A 19,728-nucleotide genomic window follows, 5' to 3' on the forward strand; every position below is an offset into this window, starting at 1 on the left:
TGTTTATGGTACATTGTAACTTTAAGGTGTTATCAACAACCACAAAACTGGTTGAATCAAATGTTACTTTGGCCTAAAGCAGAAATAGCATTGGCCGATGGCTACATGGTCAATACGCCTGTATTTATAACAGGACGCCAAGAAAGTTTAACCAATTGAAACACTACTAACATCACAATTAGTGACATGTATGGGTCATATGGGTATAGCAAAGGTACAAATGGTGATATGGAGTCCAAAACCTTTCAAAAATGATCTGGACAATTAAATATTTAGTGGTAAGTTATGACTTTTAGAAAACTAGGTTCTTTAGAACTTGAAAGAACAGTATTTAAATATGTATGTGTGAAAAAATTAAACATAGAAAAACAAAACTAAGTCATATAGATACAACGGGTGTCAAAGAAGGACATATATATTGAAAATCAATGACTGTCACAAGACAAAATTAATAAACTAGAGAGCTACTAAAACAACATGATGACTTTGAGGATGCCATGTGGAACAAAAGTGAATATGAGAAGAAAAACTGATATGAATAGTATTGTCATCCATAATGCAATCAAATAATAAAAAAATGTAAAACCGATGAATGAAAAATAATAAATAAAAAATGTTTTAAAAAACGCATGCCATTCAATTTGATTATTGAGTCCATGAGGTTCAAGGGAATGTAATCTGGAGATCCAACGTTGTTCACATCTCAACAATAACTGGTTACGGTCCCCACCTCTTATGGATTTTGGTATATGATCAATAACCCAGCACTTTAGATGTTGAAACTTATGTTGCGATTCAAAACAATAAGCTACCAACGATGCTTCTTTTTTATTGCGTTTGAGATTAGAACGATGTTCGTTTAGTCTGATTTTCAAACTTCTAATTGTCTTACCAACATAAAGTTTACTGCATGGGCATATAGAAGATAAACAATATATGTGCTATTACAATTACTGAAAAAATTGATATGATATTGCTTGTTGTCGAATGGATTGGTGAATTTGTCAGATTGTATCATGATGTCACAGTTTAAACAACGTCCACATTTATAATGACCTTTTAATATAGGTTTCGTGACTGACATGGATTTTATCTCTGATGGACTTAATAATTCTTTAAGGTTTTTGCCACGGGAATATGAACTTCGAAGGGTGGTATCTTTAAATATGTCCAATGTTTGCATAATACTCCAATGCTTCTTGATGGTACGTGTAATTCTTGGACTGGCGTTGGTATATTTTGAAACAAAAGTAAAAATATTGTCCTTGTGATGATCCTTAGGTTGTGGATTGAGTAATAATTTGGAAATATTAATTGGAAAGAACACATAGTTTGTAAACGGGTTTCTACCAGAGCCTCTAATGTTTATAAATTTTTATCAACACAAAAAATATACTACTTTATCCTGAAGCAAAAAAAAAAAAAAAAAGATAATTTTGTTTCCTACCTTTTGTTGCCTGGTTTCTGCTTTCCTCATGTTCTCATTCAATTCCTTCCATCCACTATCTCTCTTCTCTCTGTATCTTCCATTTGCTTTGTTACTGTGCCTCTCCCTTTCTCCGTCCTTCCAAATTGTTCTGGCACCCATCTTCTTCCCTCCGCTCCCCCCATAGTCTGGCATCTCTGTCTTCTTCCCTGCCAGTGTTTTCGCCCCTCTCTCTCTTCCCCATTTCCCTTCAGCATCTTCTCCCCACTCTCTCTTCCCCATTTCCCTTCAGCATCTTCTCCCCACTCTCTCTTCCCCATTTCCTTTCAGCGTCCTTCTCCTCCCTCTGTCTTCCCCATTTCCTTTCAGCGTCCTTCTCCTCCTTCTGTCTTCCCCATGTCCTGTCAGCGTCCTTCTCCTCCCTCTGTCTACCCCATGTGCTTTCAGTATCCTTCTCCCCCCTTTGTCTTCCCCATGTCCTTTCAGTGTCCTTCTCCCTCTCTGTCTTCCCCATGTCCTTTCAGCATCCTTCTCCCCCCTGTCTTCCCCATGTCCTTTCAGTGTCCTTCTCCCCCTCTGTCTTCCCCATGTCCTTTCAGTGTCCTCCCCCTCTGTCTTCCCCCTGTCCTTTCAGTGTCCTCCCCCTCTGTCTTCCCCATGTCCTTTCAGCGTCCTTCTCCCCCCTCTGTCTTCCCCATGTCCTTTCAGCGTCCTTCTCCCCCTCTGTCTTCCCCATGTCCTTTCAGCATCCTTCTCCCCCTCTGTCTTCCCCATGTCCTTTCAGCGTCCTTCTCCCCTCTCGTCTTCCCCATGTCCTTTCAGCGTCCTTCTCCACCCCTTTGTCTTCCCCATGTGCTTTCAGCGTCCTTCTCCCCCTCAGTCTTCCCCAGTTCTTTCAGCGTCCTGCTCCCCCCTCAGTTTTACCCATTTCCCTTAAGCGTCTTTTCCTCTCCACTCCACCTTTCCTCCCTTTCTCCCTCCCTGCCCCTTAACTTCGTGGCGCTCCCCCGCCCGCCCGATAACAGAACAGGCCCGGTCCGACAAACCTGCCCTGAATCCAGCTGCTGTAAGAAGATAATTTAGATTTGCGGCTACAGGGCAGGGAGTCGGACCGGGCCTGTTGTCGGTCGATCGGTCAGGGGAAAGCGCCACGAAGGAAAGGAGATCTGGCCGGCTCTGCACCCCCCCTAAGGCTGCCCTGGAACGGACCTCCCCCTCCCGCCCCCCCCCCCCCTTGGTACGCCACTGCCTTGAATTTATCCTACCTGCCCTGCCACAGCACACAGCCGACCGGAAGTCTTCCTGATGTCAGCGCTGACGTCGGAGGGAGGGAGGGCTTTGATTAAGCCCTCCCTCCGACGTCAGCACTAACATCGTGGAAGACTTCCAGGTCGACTGTGTGCTGCGGCAGGGCAGGTAAGGAAAAGAAGATGAGCCTTGCGGCTCGAGTGTATCCAACCCCGCAGGAACCCTGCGACCCTAGGTGGCGTCCCCATGGGATCCCCACGACCCTAGGGGGTGTCCCCACGGGATCCCTGCGACCCTAGGGGGTGTCCCCACAGGATCCCCGTGACCCAAAGGGGGAACCTGCGGGATTCCCGTCGTCCCTATTCCTGTGCCTCTCTCCACTCTAGATCTCAAAGAGGCTTACACACATCCCCATTCATCCAACCTCGCAAGTTTCTCAGATTTCAGGTGGGAAATTATCATTTTCAATACAGAGTGCTACCCTTTGGCCTGGCATCATCTCCCAGAGTTTTCACCAAGTGCCTAGTAGTAGTAGCAGCAGCTCTGCGCAACCATGGTCTTCATGTTTTCCTGGACGATTGGCTCATCAAAGATTCAACATCTCAAGGGGTTATTGTAGCGACCCAATGGACTACTTGGTTCCTCCAAAGTTTGGGGTTCGAAATCAACTTTACAAAATCCCTATAGCCCTCTCACTCTACAGTTCATTGGAGCTGTACTGGACACTGTGCAACTCAGAGCATTCCTTCCTCAGCAATGTCAGGATGCTCTCATTCAACTTTGTCAAAAAGTCTCATCCCTCACTTCACTCTCAGTGAGACACATGATGGTTCTCCTAGGCCACATGGCCTCTACAGTTCACGTAACTCCTTTTGCCAGACTTCACCTCAGAATTCCTCAGTGGACCCTGGCATCTCAGTGGGCGCAGGCTTTTGACCCACTCTCTCAGCACATTACAGTCATTCCTTCGTTGAGACAGTCTCTCCACTGGTGGATGTTCTGTTCCAATATCTTCAGAGGTTTACTGTTTCACACGCCCCCTCATCAGAAGGTCCTTACAACAGATTTCTCGACCTACACTTTGGGGGCTCAACTCGATGGTTTCTGTACTCAAGGGCATTGGTCCAGCACAGATCTTTGGTGTCACATCAATCTGTTGGAACTCAGAGCGATCTTTAATGCTCTCAAAGCTTTTCAGCATGTTCTTCACGATCAAGTAGTCCTCATTCGTACAGACAATCAAGTAGCCATGTACTATGTCAACAAGCAGGGAGGAACAGGATCTCTCCCTCTTTGCCAGGAAGCTCAGAAGGATTAGAATTGGGCAATTCTTCACAACACTTTTCTGAAAGCGGTATACATTCAAGGAGAGAAAAATTGTCTGGCAGACAAATTGAGTCATCTGCAACCTCACGAATGGACGCTCAACTCGTCACCTCTCAATCACATTTTATCTCAGTGGGGAACCCCTCAAGTAGATCTCTTTGCGTCTCCCCACAACAACAAACTGCCTCAGTTCTGCTCCAGGATGTACTCTCCTCACCGTCTGGAGGCAGATGCTTTTCTTCTGGAATGGACAAATCAATTTCTGTACGCATTTCCTCTATTTCCTCTGATTCTCAAGACACTCGTCAAACTCAAACACGAACATGCCACCATGATTCTCATAGCTCCTCGGTGGCTCAGACAACTGTGGTTCTCCCTTCTACTTCAACTCAGCAGCAGGGAGCCAGTTCTTCTATCAGTTTTTCCATCTCTGCTTACACAGAGTCAGGGGCCTTTACTTCATCCCAACCTGCAATCTCTACACCTGACAGCTTGGTATCTTTCATCGTAACTGCCAATTTCCAGTTTTCTCAATCTGTCAAGGACATTTTATTTTCTGCTTGGTGCACCATTCATCACAAGGAACCTCAATCTACCTCCTTGTCTTCAGTTCTGGATTACCTTTTACATTTATGTCAATCAGGCCTCAAATCCACATCTATTCGAGTTCATCTCAGTGCAATTGCTGCTTTCCATCAGCCTGTAGAAGGGAAACCCCTCTCTGCTCATCCTGTGGTTTCCAGATTTATGAAAAGACTTTTCAACGTCAAGCCACCTCTCAAACCGCCTCCAGTGGCTTGGGATTTCAATGTGGTTCTTGCTCTGTTGATGAAGCCTCCATTTGAATCAATGTCTTCGGCTCATCTCAAATATCTCACTTGGAAAGTGGTCTTCCTCATTGCTCTCATGTCTGCTCGCAGAGTCAGTGAGCTACAACCTTTAGTAGCGGATCCACCTTTCATAGTATTCCATCACGACAAGGTGGTCCTCCGTACTCATCCTAAATTCTTACCTAAAGTGGTTTCAGAAATTCACCTTAATCAATCCATTGTTCTTCCAGTGTTTTTTGCCAAAGCCTCATTCGCATCCTGGAGAAAGAGCTCTTCATACTCTGACTGTAAACGTGTTTTGGCTTTCTACTTGCAAAAGACTAAGCCACAGAGATCTTCTCAACTTTTTGTCTCCTTTGATCCAAACAAGTTGGGTCATCCATTTTCCAAGCACACTGTCTCCAACTGGTTGGCTGCTTCCCTCTCTTTCTGCTATGCTCAGGCTGGACTGCATCTAGAGGGTTGAGTCATAGCCCATAAAGTTAGAGCCATGGCGGCATCTGTAGCTTTTCTTAGATCTACTCCTATTGAAATCTGCAAAGCTGCCACTTGGTCCTCGGTTCATACATTCACTTCTCATTATTGTCTGGATTCTTTTTCCAGACGGGATGGCCACTTTGGCCAGGCAGTTTTAGAAAATTTATTCTCCTGAATTGCCAACACTCCCACCATCCCATTCTGGTTAGCTCGGAGGTCACCCATATGTGAGAATATGCTGCCTGTTTGTCCTGGGATAAAACACAGTTACTTACCATAACAGGTGTTATATAGGGACAGCAGGCAGATATTCTCACAACCCACCCACCTCCCCTATTTGGCTTCTTGGCTAGCTGAGGATACGAGCACCCTACATTGGGCGGGAGGGCACTCGCGTGTGCGCGTTGTGGCAGTCGCGAACTTCTAAAGTTCTTCAAGCAAGTCTGCTTGCGAGGCTGTCCGCATCGAGGCTTCTTGGAAGATGTCACCCATATGTGAGAATATCTGCCTGCTGTCCCTGGATAACACCTGTTAACGGTAAGTAATTGTGCTTTATGCAAGATCAAAAGGGGACTAAATTGAGGACTTTTGAATTAAGAATTGGACTTGAATATTGGATGTGATGACATCTATGATTTGGACCTATTAAGGCACTAACCAATTTCTGCCTCACCTTAACCCTTATAGTGTTGTATGGGATTGACCTCTGAAGTTTTGATGGGTAGAGGGAGAGGCAATCCTTGGGGGATTAAATGCTGGCTGTTGTCCAAACCCTGGTAAGCCTCTCCAAAGTCCTGGGACTGTTATTGTGAGCTGAAAACACCCAACAGACCTAAGAAATCTTTGGGCTGTGGTGGGTCAGAAGTGTCAAGTCCAGTTTGTCTGGAGGATCTAAAAGGAGAGTTGTGACACAATATAAAGGAGCATGAGTCACCGCCCTGTCAAATATCAATTTAGCCTGCTCCCTGTCTCGGACATGTATGTGTATCTCCAAATGTATGTCTTGGAGCAGCCAAGAGAGAAAGAGAATGTAGATGATTGTTTTACGACTGTCCAGCAAAAACAATATGTGATGCAATAACTCGCTATGGCAAAGTCTGTGGGAAAGCCTATAATAGCTGCATAAATGTGAGCGCTAGTTGTGCTCAGGTAGGTGGCTTGTTTGGGTCCACCTTGGTTGTATTGAGTTTCAGGGGTTAATTAATTGTCTTTGTTGCAGAGCAGAAAAGACCTGGTTTAGGATTTCCCCAAGCCTTACTTATTTCTTCTATTTTAGGGGTGATCAGCTGCTTTGGTATGAACTGAAGAGATATGGACCACCCACTGATACTAGGAGGAGGATCTGAAAAGCTGTAGATGATTATTTCTGCAAAATCTCATGGGTAGAGGTGAATAACCCTCTGGTCAAGACTCATGTTCCTTTATATTGGAAAGAAGATTATCAAGGTAAGAACCTAATCTTCCCTTACACTAAAAATTGAGCTGACCAACAGTCCAGCTAAGTTAGATATAGTTTTCTGAAATTCTAATATAAACAAGAGTTGCCAGGAAGTGATTAATTGAGGCCAGAGATCATTTTATTTTATTGGGTAAAACTGCAAAAATTGTGGTTATTAGCCCACAAAGTAGTATACATAAAAATAAATCTTTATAGCACTAAACTCTTAGATAAATCTTCTTGTCCAGTTTGTCTGTCTTGATTAGATTGTAAGCTCTTTTGAATAGGGACTGTCTCTTCTATGTTTTGATGTACAGCACTATATTGATGTGTATGTCTAGTAGCACTATAGAAATGATTAGTAGTAGTAATAGCAGATATAATTGTCTGGCTTAGAATATTTTACATTGTGGAACAAACACATAAGGTGAAATTTTAATAACTTTTAATTTCCTCTCATTGAATTTTGCTAGACCAGTCGAGACAAATGAATTGAGTCTCCCTATCAGCATATGGAGGTAGATATTCTGAATATTCCAGTGACATCACCGGTATAAGATCTGATGCAGCCTGGAATAGGTTCAGTGCAGCATACACCATTCCAAGCCCCATCAACACTGATGCAACATAAACAAATTCTTAAATTCAAACTATATATAAATTCAGGGAAATGGCATATAAAACCTAAAAGATATCCCAAAAGTGCAGTCTTCCAGGGTAAATCCTAGATTGGTCAATTAAGCATCCCAACTCTTCATACTTAAATATTTATACAACCAGGAAGTCGTCTTTTGACACCTGAGTGTTCAGTCAGTGGAAGTCCTTTGGACTCCGCTTCAAAACCCCAGGCATCCAGTGTTGGGAAGGAGTCTAGAAAGAGGGCTCCATTGGGCTCAAATTCTCTGCCTGTATCTCATAGTCATGGGAGGGGGGTCCTGGGGCCCTCTGCAATAAACTTTGTGCACCTGGAAAAGGGGATGCACTTGATAAAGCCCTAACCCTCTCCAGTATCTGCCAAACTTCATACTCATGGGGTTAGATTCACTAAAGATAGTGATTCAATCGCTGTTGGCCAATTCCTTGCTGATTTTTAAATAACGGAGGTGCAAATCATTTGCATGCAAAGTCCCTGACTCAATCGCTCAGTGAGCGATTGAGTCAGGGCAGCCCTAACAGTAGTGACAGTAGAAGCAGCCTCCTGTCACTGCTGTCAGTGGCTTTATTTCTTTTTTTTTTTTTTTTTTAATGGGCCAGATATCTTGCGTTTATTAAACAAGCAAAATATTTGGCCAATTTTTTAAAAAAGCCCCCTTCCCCCTCCGACAAAAGCGACCGACCCCCTGAACCCCTCAAAGAAAAAGGCAGGAGGGATGCCCATTCCCTCCTGCCATTGGCCAGCTTCCCGAAAAAAAAAAAAAAAAAAAACCCACCAAAATGGCAGGAGGGATGCCGACTCCCTCCTGCAGCATAATACCTCCCCAACTCTTGAAAAAAACCCGACAGGATGGATGCCCACTCCCTCCTGCCATTAATCCCGAACCCCTGCTCCCCAACCATCTTCCACGTACTTCAAAAAGTTGGGAGCAGGAGGAGCTCAGTCTCTCCTGTTCCATAGGCCTCCTGTGCTGCAATGTGAGAGGGAGAATAGAAGGCCTTGAGCATGCGCAGATGCATGCTCAAGGCTCAGCAGAGGCAGGAAGTTCTTCAAGCAGCACGTCCTATGGGCTGCGTGCCGGTGCCAGACGGGAGTAAGTTTCAAGTTGTTGGGGCAGGGGGTGCCGGTTCGCGCAGGGGGGAGCAGCGCCGCTGGCCTGGGGGGGGGGGGTGAGAAAGTATCAAGCGAGGTTCCATTATTTCCTATGGGAAAACTCGCTTTGATATACGAGTATTTTGGTTTACGAGCATGCTTCTGGAATGAATTATGCTCGTAAACCAAGGTTCCACTGTAATTTTATAGGGTGTTTAGGAGAGCTTTTGTTTGGAGGGGGGAGGATGGGACACTACACATACCTCGCTAATAGGGGCTCCACAGGAATTGCTGCTGGAACCTTACCAAATTTAAGACAGTTGAGTTGAAACTTTGGGGGTGCAGAGTGCAAAATACTTCCACATTCCACTAGGTTGGGGAGCATAGTCCAAACTCTCAGGCCACTTGACTCAACTGCAGACCATGGACTGCATTTTGGGGAGTCAGATCTACATCCAGGACCTGCTGCACCAGAACAAACCTTTCCATTTGCTGGATTTAGAGAGAAACTAGAGAATTCTAGGCTGTACAAGACCACATAACCGGTGAGGTTCTTGTACAATCCCACTCTATTCCTGGACTAGTGGTTATTTTCCTATGGTCGCCAGACAGTTTGTAGGGAGCCTCATTATACACAGTCTTGAGCTCCTCCCCTCTTACCGCAGGATTGCCTCCTAGGAATCCAGTTTCTTTCCCACAAGCCAGACTATAGGAGCTCAGATTTTCTTCTTGTATTTATTTGTCTTTAAACCCAGTTTGTTTTGTTTGCGTTTGCCGCTTTTGTGCTGCAGAGGTTCCTCATGGGGACAGCTCTGCCTGTGGGAGATCACAGACTTTGTGGAAAGTCTATTTCCAGGGGGGTTGGCTGCCTGTCAGTGCACCCTTTGGACAACCTGTGGATTGGGGCTCAGGGACTGTTCCCTTGGGAGCTTGTTCACCCCAGATTCATCCGCTAGTGGGTCGAGTGCAGGCTGCGTGGCTCCGTGGAGGTGCGCCTAGGTTTGGAGCTGATTGCCAGGTCGTGTGTATGGTGTATCTGAAAGTGGCAGAGGTCCTGGCCTTGGGTGATGGGCCGTTAGAGCAGTCAGAAGACAGGCAGTCCAGTTTATGTGCTTGTTGAAGCAGAAGATCTCCCTGTAAGCAGTTTCAGCTTCCATTTCAGTAGTCCACAGTAGCACATGATAGTGAGTACTGGGCTCACATCCTGAATCAGCGATTTGGGAGGTCTCCAAAAGTGGGTCTTGGAATGTTTGGGAGCATGCTCTAGCCCCTCCATCCCTAAAATCCCAAAATCACTAGGTTTTTTTAGCATTCCTGTGCCTTTTCCGGGCTGTTTTATGTTAAAAATTGCACTCGCAGCAGCCAACTTAGATTTTCTGATTTCAATATAAAAGTTATTTTTAGCCTCTACAAGCTTCATTTTCCCAAGAAAACTGCTCAGATGGACTTCCCAGGGCAGGATTTTGTAGATTCATGTCTTATTTGCAATGTATGGCTATCCGGCATGCAGCCGTGTTCCATGTGTTCTGTAACACAGGAAGGGGACATTTCCTTGGCCCAAGTACCCTCAACCTCTGAAGGGGATTCTATTGCTGTTCCTGCCCAGGGGCATACAAAACAGGCGAAAGCGGGCCCCAATGAGTTCACAGGTGCCACTCCAGAAAAATGCAGCTGCTATTTGGCAGCCAAAGCTCAGCAGCCCGACAGATTCCATCGGTGCCTCAGATCTTTGAATTCCTTCAGGACAGTCTGTGTAAGGGCCTAGCTGTGGCTTCTCTCCGAGTCCAGCTTGCTGGTCTCTCCTGTCTTGACCCTAAACCCCTGAGGGTCTTGGCCTCTCATCCAGGTGTCATCTGTTTTCTAAAGCTTGGAATCTCAATCTGATTCTTCGATATTTGGCTCGCCCACCTTTTAAACCTCTGGAACATGCATCCTTAATGGATCTCTCTTTTAAGATGGTCTTCCTGGTGGCCATTACCTTTGCCCGCAAGGTTTCTGAACTTCAGGCTCTTTTCTGTTAGGATCCCTTTCTGTTTATCTCGGATTCTAGCATGGTTCTATTCATGGTTCCCTCCTTTCTTCCAAAGGTGAACTGTGCCTTCCAGTTAATTAGGATGTCAGGCTTCCTTCCTTTTTTCTCTCTGGTTCAAGGGAGTGGGACCGGGTATTTTGATCACAGGATGTGCACATGCTCCTGTTGCGGTACCTGGAGGTCATGAACAAGTTTTGTCTCTCTGTCCACCTTGCGGGCCTGCTTCCAAGGCTACCATTTTCAGATGGATCTGTTTGGCTATTTCCTTTGCTTACATAGCGGCCAGTAAGAAGCCTCCCCCCCCCCCCTTTTTAAGTGCAGGCTAATTCTACCAGAGGCATTTCTTCCTCATGGCCGAGTCTTCAGCGATCTCATTGGAGGAGATTTACAGAGCTGCTTGCTACCTTGTTCTCCTTGTATACTTTCACCTAGTTTTTCTGGATCGATATGGTGGTCAAGCAGGATACTGCTTTTGGTACTTCCATTTTGGCATCAGGCTCATCAGTCTCATCCTAGCTCTATGGGACTGCTCTATTACGTCCCACTAGTCCTTACCTTTGCCAATCTTCTTTCTTGTAATCCACACTTTATTCCTGGAAACTACCCTGGGAGTTGCTGATTCTCCTATTGTCTACCTTTACTAGTACTGGTAAGCTGGTTTTCTGGTCAGCCTTTATAAGAGTACCATCTACATGTATTTAGCACTTTGTCCTGGGGGGGGTCCCTCGTCCTGGTGCCCCCTTCTGTCAGTGCAGGCTATGTCTCCTTAGAGCACTGTTTTTTTGTTCAGGTTCCTAATGTTTTAATGACCTGTTTCTATTGTTCATGATTGTTCTGATTTTGTGTGATAAGCAGATATGACTTATTTGTCATGGAGTATCCCTGTACACCTCTCTTTTGCTTTTGTCCTCTACAGGTGTTTCAGGCTGCTTTGTCATTGATTTCTGGGGGGCAGTCCTGAAGTAAGAGGGGAGGAGCTCAAGACTGTATAATGAGGCTCCCTACAAGCTATCTGGTAACCATAGGAAAATAACCCACTAGTCCAGGAATAGAGTAAGAATCTACAAGAAAAAAGATTAGCAAAGGTAAGAACCTGATCTTTCCTCACTGGAATAACTATCTCCATATGCGGGTAGGCGGATTCAGTCTACTTGTCTGTACCGGTCTAGCAGCATAAAAAGGAAATCAAAATTGCAATGCATACTTGCAGTATTAGCAGCTTAACACTGCTTAAATTGCCTACAACTTAGTTTCAGTACTGTGTGATGAGGTATGACTTACCAAAACTGTTAGGTTTACAGTTTTGAACTAAATACTTTTTTGACATGTTTTAGGTGGGTGGTGCTTTTGCTCCACCTTTGAAGGACCTGTGTAGATTCTTGAAAGAAAATCCTGAATATGGAGTAGCTCCTGAATGGGGAGATGTTGTGAAACAATCTGTAAGTATTTAATGTAACGTGTACTATTTTACCTAGAGTATTAATGCACCTTAATATTTATTTATGTATTTATTTATTGGGATTTATTAACTGCTTTTATGAAGATATTCACCCAAGGCAGCATACAGCAAGTAAAATTCAATATAAAGCTTAAAAAACCCTACAATTCTGTTAACAACTTAACAGTAGTAAAAAGTCCAAATATAAACATAAATACAGTGAATTAAGTAAACTCAAAATCAACAAATCTAAACTTTATAATAGGACTACTATGAAACAAGTTTCAAAAATATACTCAACAACACTGAAATTCAAATGAGAGAGATAAAATACAATTGATGTTAACCAGAATAAAGGAAACAAAACCTCATGGAAAACTAATAAAAGTCAATGAAAAAAAAAGTGGAGAAGAAACTGTACACATGAATCAGAGATAATCTATTAAAATTTATTGAAACAAATAAAACAATCTGTATTTCCAGTGCAATAGGTGAGACATTCTAGACCACAGTTCTTCAACTGCCGGTCCGCGGACCGGTGTCGGTCCGCAAAAAAATCTTGCCGGTCCGCAAAAGATTCGGTCCCCGCCGCAACTTCCTGTTGCAGTCGCTGTGCCAGGACTCCTGCCTTCGCCAGGACTCCTGCCTTCCACCGCGTTTGCCTCCTGCCTTGTCTCCGCACCTCCAGACCACCAGCGGCAGCTCTGTGTGCTTTTAACTTCGGCACAGAGCTGCCCCTAAACAGTAGTTTAGCGCGGTTTCATGAGGCAGCCTTGGGGCCTTTGCTAGGCCGGCCCAAATCGCATCATTGAAGTGGGCCGGCCTAGCAAAGGCCCCGAGGCTGCCTCATGAAACCGCGCTAAACTACTGCTTAGGGGCAGCTCTGTGCCGAAATTAAAAGCACACAGAGCTGCCGCTGTTGGTCTGGACTCTTGGGCCGCTGAAGGAGGGCAAAGAGCAGCTGTCCTGGAGGTTTCCCTTCCTCTCACCTTTGCAGGTCCCTTTTTTTTTCCTTCAAATGGCAACGGGCCCCAGCATCGACATCAATCAAGTAAGTTCCACTGTTCCTTGCAAGCAGTTCTGCTCGGCCAAAGCTTCCCCTCTGACATGAGCCACCCTCCAGGGCAAGAAAGTGATCCGCAAAGGTGAGGGGAAGGGGGGCAGATGATGGAAGTTGGGGGGGAGAGAGAAGGGGCAGATGATGGAATGGAGGAGATGAGAGAGAGAAGGGGACAGATCATGGAAGTGAGAAGAAGGGAGAGAGAGCAGAAGGCAGATGGATGTCAGTTGAGAGGGAAGAGCAGATGCTGAATGGAAGTGGGGAAAGAACACATACTGGTTGGAAGGAGGAGATAAATAAAGGGGGAAGAAAATAGTAAGATAATGGAGGGGTGAGGGAAAGGGGTGATAAGCTGTGGGTAGACACAGTGAAAAGAGGGAAACGGGACTAAATAGTAAGAAAGAATTTAATTTAGATGGAGGCAGAAAATAGAGAAGGAAGACCAGAGAAGAAAAGGGAAGAGAGCAGAGAATGATATCAGATCCGAGTGGAGGAAATGAGAAGAGAGAAATGCTAAAAACCACAGGGGGGAGGGAAGGACAGAGATGCCAGACCATGAGGGAAACAGAAGGAAGATGATGGATGCCAGACCAAATTGGGGGGGGGGGGGGCAGGAGGAGAGATGGCAGGGAAAGACAGACAGTGAATGGAAGGGGCAGATGCTGGACTGAAGAGACAGAGAAGGTTATCATGCCGCTGTACTGGGCCATGGTACGCCCTCACCTGGAGTACTGCGTCCAGCACTGGTCACCGTACATGAAGAAGGACACGGTACTACTCGAAAGGGTCCAGAGAAGAGCGACTAAAATGGTTAAGGGGCTGGAGGAGTTGCCGTACAGCGAAAGATTAGAGAAACTGGGCCACTTCTCCCTTGAGCAGCGGAGATTGAGAGGGGACATGATAGAAACATTCAAGGTACTGAAGGGAATAGACTTAGTAGCTAAGGACAGGTTGTTCACCCTCTGCAAGGCAGAGAAAACGAGAGGGCACTCTCTAAAGTTGAAAGGGGATAGATTCCGTACAAACGTAAGGAAGTTCTGTGGTAGAAGGCTGGAACGCTCTTCCAGAGGCTGTTATAGGGGAAAACACCCTCCAAGGATTCAAGACAAAGTTAGACAAGTTCCTGCTGAACAAGAACGTGGTAGGGCTAGTCTCAGTTAGGGTGCTGGTCTTAGACCAGATGGCCGCCGCGTGAGCGGACTGCTGGTCATGATGGACCTCTGGTCTGACCCAGCAGTGGCAATTCTTAAGTTCTTAGGGCAGACACTGGCTGGAAGAGAGTGAAAAGGCAATGAAAGCAGAAACCAGAGACGACAAAAGGTAGAAAAAATAATTTTATTTCTATCTTGTGATTCAAATATATCAGATTTGAAATATGTATCTTGCTAGACATAACTTGGGAGTGCAAAGCCCAGGCAGTGCTTCTTTAGGTTCCAGCTGGCTTAGGGCTCTCTCTGACCAGGGGGCAGTTGCCCTAGTTCCACTCCCCTAACACCATTCCTGTCATGTGTGACTGTGGTATTCTGTTACATGATATTTGTGTAGTATTCTGTAATAATTTGGCTTATTCAGTTTTCTTGATAGTAGAGGGGATATATGTGAAGGGGAGGGGAGATAGGGATTTTGTTGATCCTTGCTCTGCATTATTTGTATCTATAAAATGACAATTGTGCAGAACATTGTTTCTTTTTATACTTTAATAAAATATGTTCAATATAAAATCATAACTATTTGAGGCTTGTGCGGATGGGATCAGATGGTTTGTGGGACCGAGCTCGCAGGGACGGAGCGGCGATGGTTTTTTTTAAAAAAATTTCAGTCTTAGTAGTTTGCCGGTCCACAAAATAATTATTTTATTTCCGCCGGTCCATAGGTGTAAAAAGGTTGAAGAACACTGTTCTAGACCATAGAGTTATTTCCCCTTACTCGCATGATCTGCAGAAGAAATCCATTTCAGGTATTTCACTCTGCCTCTAGTGTACTTCACAGGCTAGTTTAGCGCCCTCTAGCAGTCTTCTGCACACGCATGACTTCAGCAGTGTGGATTCCGCTCTCCCCATTTTATTATTTGACATAGTTTCATCCCTTTCACAGGTATTTTCACATTTAAAATGAATTTGAAGCTCTGCCTGCTTGAGAATTTACAGACTTCGGTCTATAGCTGACAGGCCGATCCCTTCGGGGTACCTGTTAGCCAGTCTGCTTAGTCTTCCTTGGAGCTCAGGGCCTACCCTTACCTAGTCTCACTCCTTGTTAGGGGGGAGGGTTGTCGAGGGCAGACTGTGTAGCATAGGGGGCTCAGCAGTGTTCTGCAGCGTGCCTTTCTGCCTTGCATCCATTTTTGGCATTAACTTAACATTCAATATTTCCATTTTTCTGCTTTTTTCTCAAAATCTACTTTTCCATGTCTTAACTTCCCTTCCTATCTTTCCCTCCTTCCCTCCCTAGTTCCATGGTCTGACATCTCCCTCCTTCCTCCCCAGTGGTCTGACAGCTCTCTCCTTCCTTTCCCCCCTTCCCAGTCTGGCATCTCTCTCTCCTCTCCTTCCCATAATCTGGCATCTCTCTCTACTACTACTATTATTATTATTATTATTATTTCTATAGCGCTACCAGACTCCCCTCCTTTCCTTCCATTCCCTGGTCTGATTTCTCTCCCTTCCTTTAGTTATCACTCCTCCCCCCCCCCCCCCCAGTGTAACATTTCTCGTTCCCTTCCTCCTTTCTGCCCCATGCAGTCTATCTCCCTTCCTCCTTACTGGGCCGCCTCCCAGTCCAACATTTCTCCTTCCTTTCCACCAGTCCAACATTTTTTCCTCTCTTCCTCCTGCATGCTTCTCCTCTGGTCCTCCTTCCCTCCCCCAGCCATCTTTCTCTCACTCCATGAGTCCAACTTTTCACACTCTTCCCTTTCCCCCTTTCCCAGAGTATAACATTTCTCCTCCCCTCCTTTCTGTTCACCCCATCCATCTCACCCTCTCCATGAGTCCAACACTTTCTGCCTCCTGCACGCTTTTTTCTCTGTCCTTGCCTCTTCCCTCGAGTGGCATCCCTCCTTCCCACCCCCCAACCCAACATGCTCTCTCCCCATGTATCATCTCACCCTCCCCTCCATTATGTAGCACCTTTCCCGTCAGGTCCAGCAGCACCTCTTCTCTATTCCTTTTACCTCCCCTCTGTCCAGTAGTACCCCTTCTCCCTTCCCTCCCCCCCTAGCATTACACAGTCTCCCTTCCCTCCTACCCCTCCCGGTCCAGTATTACCCATTCTCCCTTCCCTCCTTCCCTCTCCAGCAAAACCTCTCCTCTCTCTAGCCTAGCGGCAGCTCACTGTGTGCTTTTAACTTTGTCACACAGCTGCCGCTAGCAGTAGTTTAGTCACAGTTTCATCAGGCAGCCTTGGGGCCTTTGCTAGAAAGAACCGCTTCAATAATGCGAAGCCACTCCCTCCGCCACCAAGAAGATCTGAGGGGGCCGATGCTCACAAGCTTATCATGGAAGTAATACTGGTTGTAGCCAGTCTTGCCAAGGTAGCACAGCCTCCAGTGCACAAAAGGTTTCTTGGGGGTTTTTACCGATCACAGTAGCGGCTACCAAGAATCCTATGCAAATGCATTGCAAGGAGCTTATTAGTATTAAATTGAGTACTCTTTGTAATGCACAGCAAGGAACACCCACCTCTTGCCATGCAAAATTTTCCAGTAGGTCTACAGCTGTTTGTAGCTTGAATAGGAGCTGTTTGTGGTTGTTTTATGTGCATGTATGTCCTGCGCCTAACACCTGTGTCCTGACCATAGGCATGGGGCACACAAAATGCGCACTACAGCTGCATCCAAATTGCACAAAACTAAAAAAAATAAAATAAAGACTTGCACTGCGATCACAGCCCTACACTGTACAGATCCTGCACACAAGAACTGTGTCTAACTCTCAGTTCTGTTGTAGATACACAGGAGTCTGTACAGTAGCTAGTTTATTCCCATTTCCTGCAAACTGCAGAAGGATATCACTTATAAGAACTTGAAACTCCTCCCCTTCTGCAGTGGAGCATAGCACCCTACAAAATTATTCCTTCTGAGAAGGTAAGGAATAAGAGGTTAGCTTTCATAAACTACAAAAGATCGCAGAAAAAGGAAGACGGGCATAAATATCTTGAAAAGTTAAGAGAGGCTGATCAAGTAGTCAGGAAAGCAAAGATACAAATGGAAGAAAAAATAGCTGACATGGTAAAACGGGGAGACAAGACATTTTTTTAGATAACAGTTATGTGAAAAAATTAGGACACCCCATGAAATATTCAGTTCTTTCTTAAAAAATGTTCACCATATCGATGTCAAATCTTTTTTTTATTTATCTCTGGAAAAGAAAGTGATGTAATTGCAGGTAAACAACAAGTATTTTCCTTGATTTACTCATGAAACAAAAGATATCCACAAAAATTCTAACTGAGGAATAAATTAAGACACCCTACACCCTAATAGTTAATGTTTACCCCCTTTGCCTGAAATAACTGCAGTGAACGCTTCTTGTAGCCATCTACCAGTCTCCAACATCAGTCTGAGAAAAGTTTGGCCACTCCTCAATGAAGAATTCTTTCAGCTGTGAGATGTTTGAGTGGTTTCTTGCATGTACAGCCCATTTCAAATCACTCCACAGCATCCCAATGGGATTAAAATCAGGGCTTTGACTCTGCCACTCCAGGACTCTCCATTTCTTAGTTTTCAGCCAGTCTTTGGCGGATTTACTGGGATGTTTTGGGTCGTTGTGTTGCAGAGTCCAGTTCTACTTCAGCTTTAATTTTCTTACAGATGGTCTCACATGTTCCTCAAACACCCTCTGATGCATGGTAGAATTCATGGTGGATTCTATGATGGTGAGCTGGCCAGGTCCTGCTGCAGCAAAGCATACCCAAACCATGACACTTCCACCTCCATACTTCAAAGTTGGTATGAGGTTCTTTTCTTGGAATGCTGTATTTGGTGTACGCCAAGCATCCTCTTTTCTGGTGTCCAAATAATTCAATTTTAGACTCATCTGTCCATAGAACACTATTCCAGAAGTCCTGGTGTTTGTCTATGTTCTCTGGCAAACTTCAGTCTGGCCTTGATGTTTCTCTTAGAAAGCAAAGATTTCCTTCTTGAACACCTCCAATGCAAGTTAAATTTGTGCAGTCTCTTTCTAATTGTAGAGGCATGTACTTTCACAGCAACAGTAGCAAGAGCCTGCTGTAGGCCCCGTGATGACATTTAAGGGTTTTGGAGACTTCTTTTAGCATCTTGCAGTCTACTCTGAGGGTCAGCTTGCTTGGATGGCTAGACCTGGCAATTAATTGAAAAGCCCTCCACTTGTATACTATTTTCCGGACTGTGTAATGGCTAATAAATTCTTTTGAGATCTTTTTAAATCCCTTACCAGACTTATAAGCTGCTACAATCTTTTTTCTGAAAGCCTCAGACACTTCTTTTGATCTCACCATGGTGTTCACTCTCACGACAGCATTCATGACACACCAAACTAAATGTCTGAGGTTTAAGTAGGACAATTTTTTCAATCATAGCACCCCAGCTTTGGAACAAGTTACCAATTTATCTACATGGTGAAACCTCTTTAGAAAAATTTAAAAGCACATTAAAAACTACCTATTCAAAGATGCATTTGAGTCACAGACAATCTTGGGCTCAAATACTTAAATTTAACCAGATCTATATACAGATCACAACCTCTCCCTTTCACTTTTTTAGGCCTAGCCTTATTTGTAAAACATTTTCAATTACCCTCCTAATGCTTTTCTCTCCTTCTCTTTTCCTGCCTCCTGCTTGCCTGCCCAAGCCTTAGTGTTCAAGATAATATGCTGTGATTAAAAACCTATGCAGTATTAGCAACTTCGTATCGCTGTATGGTGCTCTGTTGAAGTATCTATGAGCACGCTAAAACTTAAGAACAATCTTTGCGTGTTTTGTAACACTTTTCAAGCTTGATGACTTAAGATTTTTTTTGACGGGTGAAGAATTTTGTGTTTAACTACATCCATCTTTGGCATTAACTTTTAATATTCAACTTTCTTCTGTTTTTCTGCTTCCTCCTCTGTCTACTTTTCCACATCTTCTCTTCCCATATATCTATGCACACTATCTCCTTCCTCTCTCTGCCCTTCCATGTATGCCATCTCCTCCCTCTTTCTTCTCCCCTATTCCCATCTATCCATAAACAGCATTTTTTCATATCTTCACTTCCCCACCCCTCCCATTCCTGTCTTCCCATCCATCCCTGTGTACCCTCTCCTCCCTCTGCTATGGTCTGACATCTGTCTTCCCCCTTTCCCCCTCCTATGTTCTGGGATCTTTATCCTCTCCTTCCTACAGTCTGGCATCGCTCTCCCCTCTTTCCTTTCCCTCCTCTCTCCTTGGTGATCTGGCATCTCTCTCTTTCTCTTCCCCTCCCCCTTCCTTAGTCTAGAATCTCTCCCTACTTCCTTTCCCTGGTCTGACATCCTCTCTCCTTTCCCCTTTGCTTCCGGATTGGTTCCAAAGACCTTGGTACACAGAATTGGTGCGTCTGCAGAGAGACAGCCCCCTGAAGCTGCCTGTTCATCTGTGGCTTCTCAGTCAAAGCATTCCAATGGAGGAGCCGGAATGCTTTGGTCTTACAGCATGGCTCTTGAGCTTGTGGCCTTGATTCGGAAAGGCTAGTCGGAGGTTGTGGTTACA

The 19,728-nt window shown here is 44.9% G+C and overlaps 1 protein-coding gene across 1 annotated transcript in view; it reads left to right on the plus strand.

Annotated features, from left to right (window-relative positions):
* The window catches only part of CHD9 (chromodomain helicase DNA binding protein 9), a 499,652-nt gene that overhangs the window by 471,648 nt on the left and 8,276 nt on the right, over positions 1 to 19,728 (plus strand). The window contains 1 exon segment of the mRNA XM_033940083.1: positions 11,859 to 11,963. Coding sequence (XP_033795974.1) covers positions 11,859 to 11,963 — 105 coding nt within the window.

This window comes from Geotrypetes seraphini, chromosome 4 (genome assembly GCF_902459505.1).
Source record: "Geotrypetes seraphini chromosome 4, aGeoSer1.1, whole genome shotgun sequence".
Taxonomy (NCBI): Eukaryota; Metazoa; Chordata; class Amphibia; order Gymnophiona; family Dermophiidae; genus Geotrypetes; species Geotrypetes seraphini.